We start from the raw sequence: 17128 nt of genomic DNA on the forward strand, positions 1-17128 counted from the left end.
TTTTTTTCAGTGTGGAGAAAAATGATTGTGTCAAAATGGCAAGCATGCGCCGCCTTACTTTTCGACGGGCATTAATTTATAGTTGCATCTTCCCAAAGAACATGAAATGATAAGTTGATCACATCGACACGTGTAACCGATCACGTAGTGATATCTTCCAACGCCATCGTCTCGACCATGAAAACCAACGATATTCTCACGTCACCGGATGGACTAACTAACGAAACGCGAGACTCGTGACGCGGACGCGCTTACACGAGCGCAATTGCCGCGCGCGGCCGTTAATTCTGTCACGGCGATTCGTTATGGTCGTCGCAGCGATTAGATAAAAGACCGACGAGTCGGCAAATCGGCGGCTGCGATCGTAAAAATAAAAAAAAATAACGTAACTCCGACTTTGTGCGCCACGCGTCCGGTCCGCCGTCTTTCCGGTTCGCGGTCGCCGCGCTCGTATACGTAAACGATCAATTTCATAGGTATCATTATCTCTGGCCCATCGTTGCTCTCGCTCACGTCGTCATTGAGGAAGCACGATTATGCAATTTTACAGGTCACATACGCACCTCGCCGATTATCCGTATGCACACGCACAATCGCGTCTGCCGCCATCCATTCGTTGCGTAAAGTGCATTGATAAAAATCCCCCCCTCCCCAAGATGAAGAAACAAATCCTCTTCAATTTATATCGTCGAGTTACGTTCATTCGATATAAGCATTGGCGTGTCGAATTACAAAATTTTCTTCATTTTTAAGCCTTCAATCGATCATAACTGGCGACGTGTTCTTGACGCAGAAAATTTATTGCGAAAAATAGTAGGTTTATGAACCTGAACTTCCCTACCGTCTAGGCGAGCGTCGAAGTGATGAGACCAGGTTCAAACCCTGGGCTGAGGTATAATATTTTTCGCAATTTTTCTGTGTTAAGAACACGTTGCCGGTTATATGGTCGACTGAAAGCTTAATTATTGTTAGTCCCGTGCTGGCGTCAAATAATGCTCGATGTCAATTCATTTCCTTCCTCTTTACGATAATTCCAAAGTTTTGGAAAAAGTCCCACCAGGGAGTGGTCTCTCGCACCGAAGAATATCAACGCGTCCCCGTGGGCGTAGGATGGACGCGGTTTCGACCTTATGCAAATTTGCGCGGGTCGGTATCATTTACGAGTTCACAGGTCGAGTTACAGTGCCAGTTCGCCAGAAGCGGAAGTGGTCGAGCTTTGGCGACAGGCAGGAAAACGCGTCGGGCCTCGGCGATTAGATCGCGTTCTAGGACGTTCGTTACGTAGCCCTTGATACGAATTCGCGCTGCGTTTCCGTTTTGTAGCGCATACTTTCGTATGCCGCGAAACGACGACGTCGCACAGAACGCGAATTTAACGTTGCCAAGTGAATTTTGCTCTATAAATTCCGTAATACGGAAGCATCCGCGCGAAAAAATCAATTGCGATACAACAGTACCGTTCGCTCTCTTTCGAGAAATGGTTTACTCGCACCGGCTTGCTTCATCTAAATTCGACTTTATACTTTGTCTTATTTTGTCTTCTTGACTACTGACCCGCACGCGATTAGTTAACGATCCTGAATAATGCTAAAGATGTTCATTTTGAGAGGAAGCTGAATAAAACGAAGACCCACTCAACTCGCCTAGTTTTCTTTTCGAATTAGGCTAAACGGAGCATGTTAATTAAACGGAGCGTATGCTATGTAATTTCTTGAAATTGATTCGAAAGAAACGAGTGCACGGTATTTCTTTTACAGCTGCATAGAGGCATTGACTTAAGACATTAAGGATTAACTTTCAACGATCGCGCCGCGGCGCCGGCGGCGACGTCGGCGGCAGTGGCGGTGGCGGTGGCGGTGGTGGCGGCGGCGGCGGCGGTGGTGGTGGTGGTGGCGGCGTCGGCGTCGGCGGCGACGTCGGTGTCGGCGTCGGCGTCGGCGTCGGCGTCGACGTCGGCGTCGACGGCAATCGCGACGACGCGGCAGTAACGGCGCCGCATGCGGATCGACGTCGCGTGTCGTCGCCAGGATCGACTTGAAACATGTTCAAACTCTCCGCAGCGTGAGAATTTGTTGATCCACGACAGATTAAAGTGCGGTTTTCTACGTATCGCCCTGCTACCATATCGATACACGGCATATTTTCTATATCGATAATCCCTTTGTCCACATAAATACAAAATAAAATCAGGCTTTCTCTCTCTCTCCCTCGTAGTTGTTGAGCTCAATCTATCTGACTGACAGATTGTCACCATATTGCGGTAGACTTAAACCCCTTTCACTCTCCGTTATCACCTAAACTTGTCGAGAATTTCGAGCACGAGATGCCCGGCATTCAAGTGCGATTTTAAAGGGCGATTTTAAAGGGCGATCAGCGATCAATTTGCCAGCAGTTAAGCAGTTTACCAGGGTGATGATACACCGCACCATTCAGGCATAACCGGATAATCATTTTCATGGCTATCCATCCCTCTGTTTCCTCACCATGTTTCGCATTTCGTTCTACTTTCCTCGTTTCTCCCTACCTACCTCACCGTTTTTTCTTCCACCTCTCTCTCTCTCTCTCTCTCTCCCTCTCTCTTTCTAGCGTTTCTCGCCGATTCGGCTCTATTTCTCTCGAGCCGCGGGTCGATGATGGCGACACGGAATCATCGGTGGAAACGCGCATGCGACCTACGACCTAGCCATCTCTAACGAGCGCCTCCCACTGTCACGGATCAATACCCAAGTAGGGCACCACCGGCTATACGCGCTCTCTGTCCTTCTTTCTCTTTCGTATCGCGTCCCGTCTGATCTTGTATAGTCTCGGCTTGTCTCGTCCCTCGTCTTCGGAACATGGTACACCTAATAACGTGCATAAGCACATTGGTGTACCGCGCGACCCCCATGGGTAGCGGCACCCACCCGCATGACAGGCGACACACGAGCGGGACGTCTCCCTATTTTCCTGCAACTTACATCAAATAGTCTGCGGGGAGTCACGCACGGAATCAGTTATCGATATTTGATATCGAGAGAAAGTAGCCGATAGACATACTCTCGACGCTGGAGTCAAATTTATCCCCCGTACACAGAAAATGCACAATTGAACAAGGGCCTTGTATTATTATACATCCTAGAATAATGATTCACTTCCTAACGTCTTGCCACGTGTAATTGTGCATTAGCAGATCAACTTTATTACGCTGAATGATTTGGCTTTTACGATCCGAATCGGCGAATCGCACAGCAAGCTAATCTTTTTATCAAATCGGGTTGATGCTTATCAAGTTTATCTCTAATTGCCATCCGATTCTCTCAGTATACTCGTACCTCAACAGATAACAAGCTGCAGATACCCGTCTTCGATAATAATGTACAACAAAATGTCACAGTACCGATTACTTTGGGATACATTTCGAATTTTACAGTCCCCCAACAATTTTACCGCTTAAAAGAAATACCCCAAAATTATGCAAACTCGAAGCTTTGCAAACATTTAGCCGGTATTAGGATATCATTGTAACGTATACCCGATACGAAGATGTCCTATTTACAAGAGTTTCCACATGTCTCTTTAAAAAATAATTGCCAATAAGCAACGATCAATAATTTCGAGAAATTGATTACAACTAAAGAGAAATTAAATATGCAATTAACAACTGGCACATGGTAATAAGTTGATCTTACGAGTCTAAAGAAAGAAGGGAAACGAGAGTCATAGGCTTTTGCTTTATATCGATCGATGGACGTACCGTCTATATACCCAACAGCCGGATTCTCAGAGGCTCCGATTATAGTGCGAAATGTACATTTAAAAATAGCCACGTGCTTAGCAACATGCTGTGCACTCTGCTAAGTCTCACGGCGGTGGTGCACGGAGATCGCGAGCGCGTTAGTTGCCTGACGAAAAGTGAGGACGTCGCTGTAAAATACAATGACCGTCATACGTGCGACATTGAACCGCATTTCACCCGCGACAAAGCTAAAAGCCGATTTCGCAAACGGAGCGGGGCTAAATTATTTATGAGCAAGACACACGCGCGCGCTTTATTGCTAATCGATATTATTCAGCTCGCATCGGTCACGATATATCATGAATAATTTAGGCCTAAACCGAAACTTGCCTCGGTGCCCTCAAAAACTTATATTAGATGTTGCCGCCTGTGACAGAAAAACGCCATTTGCCTAATTAATATCGTAAATTGAAACGATCGTCGAAAATTGCCAATTTATTCGTTCCAGTTGAGAGAGATTTGACGTTTAAATATTTATTGATATATCTTTGCACACGGCGCTCCGAATAAAGCACTTTTGTGAGAATACGTGAGATACGTGTGCACGTTTGCCCTGGCGAGAAACACGATACGAAGGCGCCAGAATTCTTAGTTTGTTAGACCTTCCCTTTGAGAGACAGAGTTAATAAGATGATCAAAGCTGTAAACTATGTGTCTCAGAATCTAATGCGCGCGCGCACGTGTACGTATGTGTACTCTGAATTACTAGACGCTGCGAACCGAGACTTTTTAACATCTGTCTCTTAAAGGATCTCTGAAAATTAATCGGGGACTATTTTGGATTTTCATTTATCGGCAATATAAAAAAGCGGGCATTTGTCTGCGCCTACTGCCCGCATCCTCTGCTAGGCAAATGTTTCAATGTTTTCCGTAGATATACAGACATGCGATATGGATGAGCAGTTTGTCAGCTGGTCGATATTCGGCCACTGCCGCTGTTCAGAACGCGAACACCACGTTGCCATGCAACGGCTGGCTGACTGGCTGACTGACTGACTGATTGACTGACTGACTGACTGACTGACTGACTGACTGACTGACTGGCTGGTCGTCTGACTGGCCTTGCACGCACCCTCACGCATTACTCACTCTTGCAACCGCCACGAGAGGAGAGATCTATGCGTGTGACGTCACGCAGAGTGCGTGGCACAGGACGTTTTACGAATTGGGTCAAGAGGGAGAGATTGGTCATTTAACTCGAGCATGCTACGTGCTCCCTGTATGCATCAAATGTGATTTGTCCGCCAAGCCGATTTTTCTCGTCTCAGACGAGATGTATCTCGCATCTATTCGCAAACTTTTGCGGACTTTTCGACAAACGTAGAGAATAGCTGCCACGTCGGTATTTTGGCAGCGTCAAGTGTAACAAGATTTTCGCGATAATATTGCTTTAATTCGTTCGGTAAAACAAGAAACTGTAGTTTTAAGCTTCGATATGAACGAGTCACTCGAAGCAGCTCTTAATTTTCACCACGATGAATTTCTTCAATCTCTCTATATTACGTTTTATTATTTTTCGCGGTAAGTTTAAATATCGGCGAGTTAGCTCGAGAAGAGAAAAATTAATTTTTCCATATCTAACATATTTAATCCGCTTGCCTATGTATTTCTCTCGCTATCTCTCTCTGTCCCTCTACGTCTTATGAAATTCAACTTCCGCGAAACAAGTCCCATGTATCTTAAAGTGAACAGTGAGCAATTTAAAATAATACGCCGGGCAATTATGTCGAATCACACAATTGAATGATTACGTTACGCGGAAAGTAAATAACGTGCAGCTTCATATAAATTAAAAAACACAGACGAGTCTCAAGTACGTACCAGTATTTATTTCTAACTTTGCTCCAACTCAATTTTATGTAACACCATTCAATTAGAAATACTCGAGAGACACAAATTACTTGATAATCTCTCGATTGCCATCTGCAAAATATTCGCGTCGTTTACCTTGAAGGAACTGAATCGCGTGACTCGCCGAAGCGCGTTTTATTGATCAAATATCTTCGCGATTCGCATATCGTCGGCGAAGTGTGTGCCGTAGAGGTGTAATTAAAATTCTCGACGAATGTTTAACGAAACGAATATACGGAATAAAGAAAACAAAACAGCGGTACTTATCGCGAAAGAAATTTGATTCGTGCGTTTTTAAACCCAAAGAGGTAAACCGATACGTATGCAAAGCATATTTTGTGCTGTCTAATGATAACGGATGAGCTTTAAAAAAGTGTGTAAAAAAACAAATTTAATCGGTCGAGGTTTCCGATCAATTTACGTAATACTCCTACAGGTAAGTAAACGAGAGCCGTTTATATATTTCATGTTTCGTTCTCTTTTTCAAAGGAAAAATGTGTTAAAGCTACGTGCTATTTTTAATAGAAGGTAATATCCTGGAAGAATTTAAAAACTAACTTTTAAATTGTCCTTGCATAAAAAAATGTACGTAACCAGTAATATATCTATATATATCACTGCATTTATATATCATTTTGGTGTCAACGCGTTGTGGTGGACCAATAAAAACACGATAATCATAACAGTATCAATTGTATAATTGTGTGTAACTGTTGAAGATAAACTTCTGTCATAGAGATATAGGCGTATAATTATGGAAGATTAAAAGTCTCAAGTATATCGCATCAACGGAGCCCGAAAGTTCGAGTCAATTGTCAAGTTTTACATAAACGTCGCTTAGTAACAAACGAATAATTAAAGAGTCAGCTGCAGACGCGTGTTCATCTATTTTACAAGAGAATATATCTTCGGTACTCGACAAGTTCGGGATGTTTCCGTTTTAATTATATTTCTCATTCCTGCCCGGTACCTATTTACGTGAAGAATTGTGTCACCGCAAACTGTGTTTCACTCTCTGATTCAATCTCATCCTAGATTAAACTTGGCGAACTCATTTTTTCAATTACCGCAATCCAATTATTCCACCATCTGACGAGCCGCGTAAATGACTCATGGATTATTCAATATGGGCCGTCGAGGGCCTTCGGACAGAACATCGCGAAATATCTTGAGTATCATTAACACGGAATTCAACGGGACAAAAAATCAGACATTCCGAATGAAAACTACCCCGAGATTATAAGCACAACGAGAATATATCCAAATAAGAGAATAACAGATATCTTGTACGGACGATAGGAACGAGAAGATGTGCGAGATACTGTTCTTTTTTCATCGTATCCATGATATTTATAGTACAAATTGAATTGATCGAGATTACGTCCTGGTAAAAGTATGAACAAGCTTTGAAAATCCGTTTCCATCGATATTCCCATCTGTGATGTTGCGCGACGTGGTGCGGCGAGAGCGGGTCGAGGTTCTGTGATTAAAATTGGATTTTCGTCTATTCTCGTCCGACCGTCCCTGAAAGTCTTTGAGACATTGAATGTATTTATGTCATAGCCGTTAGAAGATTCTCTCCCTCTCTTTCTCATCCGTGCACCCGTCATCTGGCGCTTTTTCACTGATGCGACGCGGAACGATTGACTTGCGAGTAAGCGATTGCATACGTTCGATTCATCAATAAACACGTGTACCTACGCAACGAACAAAAGAATGATTAATTTGACGCAACGCGTCGCCGTGCATGTATGTCCTCATATTGTCTTGGTGACGTATCATAGTTTCCGTTACTTTCATGGAGCAGCGATTAATTTGTATTAATCTGTGCAACGCCACAATTATCAAAAATATTATCACGTCTGTGCAAATTTTCTCAACACACCTGTCGCGACATATATTTTATTTTGCGACAAAACACAGAAATTGCTTAAATATATTTAACACATATAATCGACAGCATAAGTCAAACATTGACTTTTTTAAACGTTTCATTTCGAAGACCAACTACGTGATTACGTGTCTTAAATTCATCGTACACAAATTTACATAAGAGCATTAACATATACGGAAGGGCATAATTAGTAAGACACAACATGTACACTCATTAAAACACATCATAAGAATTTACATTCTCTTGGTCCTAAAATGCCTTCATGTAGATGAATATATGCGGCCTCATATGTTTCGCAAATTGCATTTTGGATTATCCTCCATGCTGAGAAAATTTTGCAATTTATACGGATCGCGTGTGTCGGCGTGTCATGGAAATTTTCGCAATACGATTTTCTCATAACAACCGACACGCGATCGAGTTAGCGCGCTTATTGACACAACATCGTGTCTGTATCTCAGGATCGGCATGCGAATCGATTTTTCTCCTTTGCCTTGACATTCTTACCGTTTTAATATGTCGTTGAGAATTTGTCAACGTAAACCCACGGCCGAAGAAAATCTAAACAACAAACATTTAGCACTGGCAAGCGCCAGCCGCGTTTGAAAAGTTACTTCTTCGCATTGGAAAAAGTAAGACATATATCGTGTACTTTATCGCTGCAAAAATCCTACTTTTCCAATTTATTTCTATTTCTTGTCCAAGTTAGTTTTAAAAGAAGGAACATAATACGCATCGTATAAAATTCCCCCCGTGACGCAAGTAGAAGAACAATTACAATAAAACAACATGAGTTTCCTGAGGTTGTCTATCGAGTCTACTATCTAAATCTAAATGGATCTATGTCGAACACCGAACGTGTGCGAAATACAGAAAAAATACGACGCGTAGATGCAACGCATGCACAATACTCTCTCAACGAGTTTGTTTAACTACTCATTCATCGCATGCGAGTATCTTAATTAAAACCAGAGATGCAAATCGACTTTGAACCGCGCTAGAATCAAATTATCGAATTTGGTTGAATTACAGGCGAAATTTGCCTTTACACAATAAACGGAACAAAAATCATTGTTAAAAAAATTTTCTTTACATAAACAACATTTTCAATTGTAATCAAGATCATCAGCAAAAAATATATATTCCACTTGGATCTTCAAATGAAAAGTTTCCAGTTATCTACTCATTCATCTGCTGGGTAGAGGAAAAAGTCGATAGAGAAGGCGTGCCGATGCATACACATGCGCGCAATCGCTATTTTTCTCTTCTATACGATACCGGTACACGACCGGTTCGTGCTAGTTCATTTTAGTTTTCGCGAGTGAGTCGAGTTTGTGATAGGAAAGAGGGGGAGACAAAATCACGCATAATCCGGCAGTCGCAATGAATATCGAGAGAGAATAAGAGAAAGATGCCGTGCATCGTACATCTAGGATTAAAACTACATTTTGTCGTTTATGATAAAGAAACAACGCTCCATGTATCGCAAATGCTACAAGAAATTGACTTGATTTTGCCGATTTGTTTGCAGAGACTATGTCTATTGCAAAGAAAAGAAGATGCGCATTAAGAGAAAAAAAAGATACTTAAAAACGCCCTGAAACGTGGAATTAACAATAAGACATTTTCTCCTGAATAAACATGAACAAATGTCAGTTTTTTATTCAGAAAAACAATGGAAGCGTGAAACTTCCTCGAAAAAAATCGATGCAGTTACATAATTATATCTTTGAATTATGTTCAAAATTGATAATCAGATTCCAACGACTATAAAAAGTTAGATACCGTCTTTATGAAAACTTATCGTATGTTGACTTAATAAAAAAATGTTTCAAGACTGATATCTAATGAGTGAACATTTAAGAAAGCAATATCCCAATTCCCTCGAGCTATAATACGCTCTCGTAGTTGCGAAATCGATATTTTCGATCGCAACACAAACGTACATCACATTCAAACTCATGTGAAAGTTCACAGTTCGATAAGTTTTACTTTTAGCCTGATGCTTTTTCCCTCGGATAAACCGCTTTTGTCCTACTACCAAACTCGTGTGCTACAAAAGAGTTTCTAGTTTATTATTCGCATTATTCTATCAATTCCATGATATTCAATTTTTCTAAAATTGCAGTCGATGCTAAAGAAAAATTTGATTCGGCCCCTAGGTGTACATTTTTCTGACCTGATACTTCTCTAACCGAATAAAGACATCGGTCACTTCGGAAGAGTTACCGCGATCTTAAACGGAAGTCTTCGAGGAAGCAATTAAATCCGATGGATCACAATTGGATTAACAGACTTTGAACTCGGAAGAATAAAACGATAAGCTTTATCTATCTTCAGCCGCGCCTTAAATTTTTAAATCGCGATCCTCAACGCCAGGATAAAAGTTCAAATAATTAATATTAACATACACATATCTATTTCGAAAACTAGACGTCGTTCGCGTCATTTTATTAAAGACTTCCAAAAATTATCGCGGCAAAATGATACACTAACAGATAGCACCAAATTTCGTGTAATCGCCTCATTATCCCATTAACGAACATTGGAATAATCATTAAACTGGATTCACTCGTTTTACGGCGGATGTCGACTATCATCGGCGATGATTTATTTAAGATCGTAAAAGTTTATTGCAAAATTTTATTGCAAATTTTCCGGGATCGTCGTTTAACTTTGACGACTCGTACGAGCATTCATTCAAATAAATTGTTGTACATTGCGGCACAGTGCGCGTTTCAAGTTTATGATAAATAAAAGCTCCGGTAAAAGACAATTTTACCGCGATAATGGAACACGATAATCGAGAAGATACTTAAAATTAGATAATACTTGATGGATTTACAAAAGTATAAGCGAAAAGAATTGGAGGCTGAATCAAAGGGAAATAGTAAACCAAAGACTCCTCAAGGACAGTATATTGATTAGGTAAAAATATCTTCTTACTAACCATCAGAATTAGCAGATTAAATTGAAAAAAGAAATATTTGCACTCGCGATTCAACAAATATAATCAACTTCCGACTCAATCCCCCAACATTTTAAATTCTACGTTTGTTTTCCTATAAATGATGTTTGTCTCGCAGCCTTAATCCGTCTTCCTAAACTGTACGTTTCGAGCAGCTACGTGTAAAATCTTTCACCGAAATAACATTTTATTAGTCTGGAAATAAATGTAATAAGGTAAAGAGCCAAGCGGAAGCGAAAGAAAATACAAGAGACCTTCCAATTTAGTATCGAGCATTTTATTTCCAGATAGGACTTGCGCTCTGAACTGACGGCCCTTAAATATACCATGGATATCGATCCAGCGGATGGTCGAGTTTCGTTTCAGTTGAAAGCTGGTGTGCTATTCCGAGGATGTTACTCGGAAATAGCGGCCGAATCGTCGCCGATATTACCGAAGTGAATCGAGGCAAATTAAAACAAATGGAATTAAGTCGGAAGTTAAATATCGTTGACGCGTTGAAAGCAAAATATCTTTCCATTTGGTGCAAGATCGATATCGGAAATCAGTAGATATCAGTCATTCATCGCTGGAGGCGGGGAAACGTATTGTGGAAAAGTCGAGCGGTGACGTTACGGCGATAAAATCAGTGACAAAAACGAGACGAATATAAGGTCGAAGTTCGAAGAAAAGTTCACCCTCGCTCCGTCGCGATCGATTCGACGCTTCGACGATGAGTGGCACCAACAATTGCCATGCGAGGCGTGTCATGTGCGGAGGAAGTTCGACCGGCACGTGATACCGATCGAAACGTCAGGTGAACTGCGAGTGAATCAACGGATAGATACTCCGGCTACAGTCGCGTTATAATTTCGGCGATCTACGTTTTCCACTCGAAATGCCGCAAAACGGCCACGCCGAGGATCGCTCGCAGTTGAATTGAATAAACAAAACATTCTAACGGGGGAAATTTTTAACTGTCATTAAAAGTCTATCGAAAGGTAGCAGGGACTTCTCTAATATCTCATAACAGATTAAACGCCACAAGATTTCAGAAATCCCTCCTCGGTGCATTCAAGGGTTAAGCACCGAACGGTCGAGGCCTCGGAGCAGACACCGGACAGAATCACTGAAATCCTGAACGATCCGGATAATACCGGATACCTGGTAAGGCTAGAAACAACCTACCTACCTAAATAAATCAAATACTCTAGCAGAGAAAAATTTAACGGCCGTTAAAGTCGTTGACGCCGAAAGATGCACAAATTTCTCTAATATCACGAAAAAGATTCGGTACTGCGGGACTTCAAAATTCCCCCTCCTTCCCCATCGTCCGTGCATCCAAGGGTTAAGCACCGAACGATCGAAGCCTCGGAGCAGACACCGGACAGTCGCTGAAATCCTGAACGATCCGGATAATACCGGATACCTGGGTATCCTGAAAACAACCCATCTCGCTGTTCATCTTCCAGCGTACTTGTTCTCGCGACTCTCTTTCCGTCTTAAAATTTAATTCTAATCTCAATTCGTAAGACACGCATTGCCAAATTTTTTATTTATTTCACCAAACTTGGCTGCGAGTTTTTCAACAACTTCTTTATCCCACGTTTAGTTGAAATTACGAGTCGTAGCGGTTCTTTTTACTTTTCTAAAAAAAGAAAAACTAAATTATTCGCGGCAGTATTGTCTCGAGATATGGACCATGGTAATCTCACAGGGCACCAAACCGTCTGAACGATAGGCATGGAGAAAAATATTATTTAAAGAACTCCAATGACTCGTCTTTATTACCGCGCTTATTAACGTAACAGATAACGTAACGCACGCGTAATAGATAGCGTCGAATAAAAAGCGGAGGATTCTGACATCGCGGAAGAATGATAAGGAACGTTCGTTACCTCGACGCTGAGATATGAAAGCGCGGATGAATTCGTACAACTCAAACGCAACTGTAACAGTTTGATTCTGGTTAGCATGTGGTTATACGTCAATAAGGGTGGCTTATATGTGCGCCAAATTAATGTGACATTTGTGGCGCGAATGTATCACAATAAACTATTAAAGTTTGCCTCGACTACAATTTGCCAAAGAGCACCAATAAAAATTAAGTTTCTAAAACCTCGGGAAATGCCGAACCTTCCAAATTGTATACTGGAAACCTATTGCAAAGCTTGAAAATTTATTAAAGCGATAATCAATTCTTTTCACGAAGAACCAAATTCTCGCTCACAGTCGAGCTTTTGTCGCAACATATTTGGAAGATCAACTCGACGTCGAGGAATAAACCGCTGACCAAAATCGTGTACACTAATGCCTATTAATGCCCAGTGGGCATTACCTTACCTTATTGTCTTATTTTATCTCATTTTTATCTTCATGATGCCTCAGCGAGGCCCAACGCCCCAAAAATATCAGCGGTTCACCCCTCGCTCGACGCAGATAGAAATTCCTATGGGGAATCTTTCAATTGTTGTAGAAACTAAATTGACAAACGTCCTTAGGCGGAAAGTCCGCAAACGGATCAGAAGATTAAATGAAAAACCGTTTCGCGTGATGTAAATGCAACAATTCGCGGAAACGCGCATAATCCCAGCCGGCCGACTCGAGAGCGCTAATCTAAACGATCGATACGCGACACCGATCATGTTTGACGAGCGTTAAACATTGACGATTCACTGTCGTGCAGCGAGATACGTCACTCAGGCGTGAATGACGGCGGCGATGACGTGGACGGTGGTAGTAGTAATCGAGAGAAGGAAGTCGGCCCAAGAAATTCCAATGAGTAGGAAACACCGATAAGAATCGCTCGAAAGAATTGATCGTCTCAATTGAATACGGCGCAAACTCGCGCGTAGCCATACCGAGAAGCCGGTGAGAGAAGAAGAATTACGTTTGTTTCACATTCTGCCACGCTATCGTAACTTGAGCACTGCACACTAAGACAGTCACGCGAGATTAAATAACATTATTAAATGCCACTCGACTCTCTCGTCCACCAAGTCAATGACGTCTCCCGGGGAATATTTGCAACATTTTCCACGAGATCGATAAAATTTCTCTCGCCCGAGTGAAAATCGAAATTAGACCTGCCACTCATTTGACAGCGAATCCCGGACTGAGCGCGCTGGAAAGTTGTAACGAAACAGCCAGCAGAAAAGATGCTGTCGAGGGGAAGACGAGCGTACGAAGCAAGGGACGGTGGAGCTTTTGGCTCGAGGGCGTGTCGCTCGTGTCCCACAAGATTACAACGCACTCAACAACCACAGAATTGCTATCGTTATTTGCACTCCAAGAGCCGGGCAACAACAGGCCGAGTACGGCGAGCTTAGATAGAGAGTCCCCAGCTGAAGCAATTAAACCATCCGTCGCAACTCGAATCTAATTCATGGTTCACCACAAAAATCTAACCCAACCTAACCTAACCCGTGAACCACCGAGAAACTAACCGTGCCAGGAAAGCTCGTCTGCACAATTTTACGAGTCGCTTGGTCGAAGGCCGCGATCGTACCAAACGTAACGACGAGACGGTTGTTGCATGTGGCAACAACGTACGTCACACACACACCTACAGAAAATTAGGCCACTTTAATGCAACTTCAATCTCGATTCGGTAGATCGGCGATTACAGGGGGAAGAAAAAATCCTGTAGGTTTGACAGTTGGTGCGTCGAGAGGGGCTTCGCGAGCCCGCGGATCGTTATCGGGCCATCCCAGCTTTCGTCTGGCGTCGACTGTATCGGTCGAAAGTGCGACACCACCTTTTTCCGGAGGAGCTTACGTGCGGCACACGGGTTCGCAGCGATTGAACTTTAGCGCGGCTCTAAAAATAACGGTCGCCGTCGATCCATCCTTCCGCTACTGCCACGACGACGCGCATAATTAATCGATCCGTTCGTCTTGGAGAAGCGCCGCCGGGAATAAAACAGCGGCGGATAACGCGCTCCGAATTGGCGTCCTCGCCGAGGATCGTCGGGAGACCAAGCGTTGCAGGGACACCCACCGGCGACGGGACACGTAGATAAGGGTTTTCCGCGAGGAAAGGCGATCTTGCGAGCCACGGCGAGCGAGCTTGCGTGCGGAGCAATCTGCGCAGAAGCGCGTCGAGAAAATCACTAAGCGCGTATTTGCATCGGACGGGACGATCGGAGTAAAATATCCATCGGGCTCGTGCGAGGATCGGACAATTCTACCCTGCCTCGTCCATTGACCAACACCTCCGCGCCGAGATAACTTCCGGGGAAAAGAGACTTGTGCGAGGGTGTCCGAGCGTGCCTCTTCCTCTTCCGCGAGCAGCTTGCCACTTGCGAGGAGAGCGAGCACTTGTGGCCAGCTTGAAAATCCTTGGGAAGTATTTAGACAATTAATGATTTCAGTCTCCCAACGGGAGATCATCTGTCGTTTGCTTAGTAGAGCACGAGGCAGGCGTCGACGATCGCACGTTGACATTTAGATAAGCAGCCAAGTGTCGCACGATACTGTCGAGAAAAGCGGCGGCGCGCGAGGGAAGCGACTAGTTCTAAAAACGGAACGGGGGAAAAAGTCTACGATATAAGCACCAAGGTATCGCATAACTTTACCGTGTCCCGCGGAGTTGCGAGAGTTGACGGACGAAGGGAAGGCGAGATGCGAGTGGAGAGGCCATGCGCGAGACAGAAATAAGAGGAAGAGAAGGGGCCAGTTTTCGAATCGGAAGTGCCTCGCTTTCTTGCCAACAGAACTGATCGGCGACAAGTCTGCGATGAAAACGGAGCGGGGAAAGAGGGGAAGGAACGGGAGAGACGGAAAGGGACTAGTCCGCTGTCGAGCAAGTATTTCGATCTGGGCGGGAAAAGGAGACTAGAAGAGAAAGAGAAAGAGAGAGGAGGAAGATGAGGTGCTCCGGAAACTTCTCACGCGCGCTCGTGTCTTCGTCTCGCACGTTCATTCTCCCACAATTTGCGTCCTCCATTTTCGATTACTAAATCTAATTCACTAATGCAACTACGAGTAGAAGAAATCCACGAGGCGCGTCGCCGAAATGTCACTACTCGCGAAGTGTCCCTTAGCAGACCGATCTGTCACTCGAATCAGCTGCGCTTGACAGGCAGTCTCCTACCATCTTCTTTCCGCAGGTTCTCGCCACCGTATGAGCCCGACAAAAGCTCTCCACACGGCTTCGTAGGGCTGCCCGAGAGTTCACCTCTCGAAAACGCTTCGCAGTCGCGGTGATTATTCGTTCTTTCTCTCTCTCTCTCGCTCTCTCTCACACACACATACACACACATACACACGCGCGCGCACACAGGCGCGCACACACACACACACGTACGCAGACACACACACACACACAATCTCGCTTTCTTTCTTTCTTTCTCTCTCTCTCTCTCTCTCTCTCTCTCTTTCTCTCGCTCTCGCTCTCGCTCTCCCTCTCGTTATTCGCTGACAAAGCTCTAAGCACAAACCTTGTCATCCATGGCTGCGGCGAACGGTGTTCGGTGAAAGATAGAGGATTAACAGCGCGGCTTCGGGTGGACCAGAGACTGACTGGCGTTTCGTGTCGTCGAGGACCGCCGGCATCATCGACCCGTATTCCCCACTGCCGCGACACCTACCCCCGCCGAGCGGTCGCCTCCCCACTCTTTCCGCTCCTATGCCCGCCCTCCTCTGTTACCAACGGTGTTCATCCCGCACGTCATGACCCGTCTTACTTCCCTCTCCCTCTCTCTCTCACTCTCTCCCCCCCTCCCTCCCTTTCTCTCTCCTTCTTTCCCTCCTCCCCTTCTCTCCTTCGCCCTACTAGAATCTACGCGCGCGTCTAGGGAAAATTCCCTCGTTCCCTCCTTGATTCCCGTACGTGAAATTAAGCCACGTTAGAGAAACCGGGTGGTGAATTGAAAAAATCCGGTACTCCCGTGTGTGACTTAACTTCTTATGTCATTGATACGCGAAGGAAACCATGCGCCAGCTGTCGCGTCTCCACCGGACACGAGCAAATGTCCAAGTATTTACACCCGAGTAAAGTAGGGATTAATGAAACTGTAGTTGTATTTTTTTTCCCCCCCCAATAGCAGCGAGTTACGTAACGAACTTGACTCCTGCGGGGGAAAAATAATTTTTCCCCGCTTCTTCGCTCCGCTTCGTTCGATGACCTATAATTCCATTTGTCGGGCGGTACGAGCGACGAGGAAAAATTCGATTGTAGATCTCTGTCAATGGGGAAAGCCCGTTGATAACTGCGGCGTACAGGAAGTAACAAATATCTATCCCAATTAGCAATTTACCTAGGACCTAGTGCGCGTCCGCCACCCAACGGGGCTTGCCAGCCCCGCGACTCGCTTGCAGGCACCCCCTCGGCCCCCTACTTGCCTTGTACCCCTCGTGCTCCGCTCTGCGGTCGTAACAACACCCGTTCGCCGGCAAACCCGGTTGCGCGCGCAACCTGTTCGCCAACAGCTCTTCGTCGCGACGCTACCGCCGTGCAACGTCGGTCTGCGCCCCCGAAACGACAGAGCGCAAGCTCCCCGTGGCCGGTGGTTCTCATTCGAGTCGCCGCATCGATACACACACACACACACACACACACAATTGCATACGTGCAATTTTCGGCAAAAATGGATTACGACTATTCCGGCATATACAGGGTGAGTCTTTCCATATCCGACAAAATTTTTGAGAAGGTAGAA

General features: G+C 44.3%; 1 protein-coding gene across 5 annotated transcripts in view; it reads right to left on the reverse strand.

Annotated features, from left to right (window-relative positions):
* The window catches only part of LOC105566725 (sodium/potassium-transporting ATPase subunit alpha), a 63835-nt gene that overhangs the window by 18640 nt on the left and 28067 nt on the right, over positions 1 to 17128 (reverse strand). For 2 of the 5 annotated variants that reach the window (XM_012020953.1, XM_012020951.1), the window contains exon 1: positions 15908 to 15988. The exons of the other annotated variants lie outside the window; for them this stretch is intronic. In XM_012020953.1, the coding sequence (XP_011876343.1) occupies positions 15908 to 15919 (12 nt within the window). In that variant the 5' untranslated portion in view covers positions 15920 to 15988. Of the gene's footprint in view, positions 1 to 15907; positions 15989 to 17128 lie in introns of those variants that run through there. 5 annotated transcript variants of the gene reach the window in all.

Source organism: Vollenhovia emeryi, unplaced genomic scaffold, assembly GCF_000949405.1.
Source record: "Vollenhovia emeryi isolate VEMERY1.0 unplaced genomic scaffold, V.emery_V1.0 DF939142.1, whole genome shotgun sequence".
Lineage (NCBI taxonomy): Eukaryota > Metazoa > Arthropoda > Insecta > Hymenoptera > Formicidae > Vollenhovia > Vollenhovia emeryi.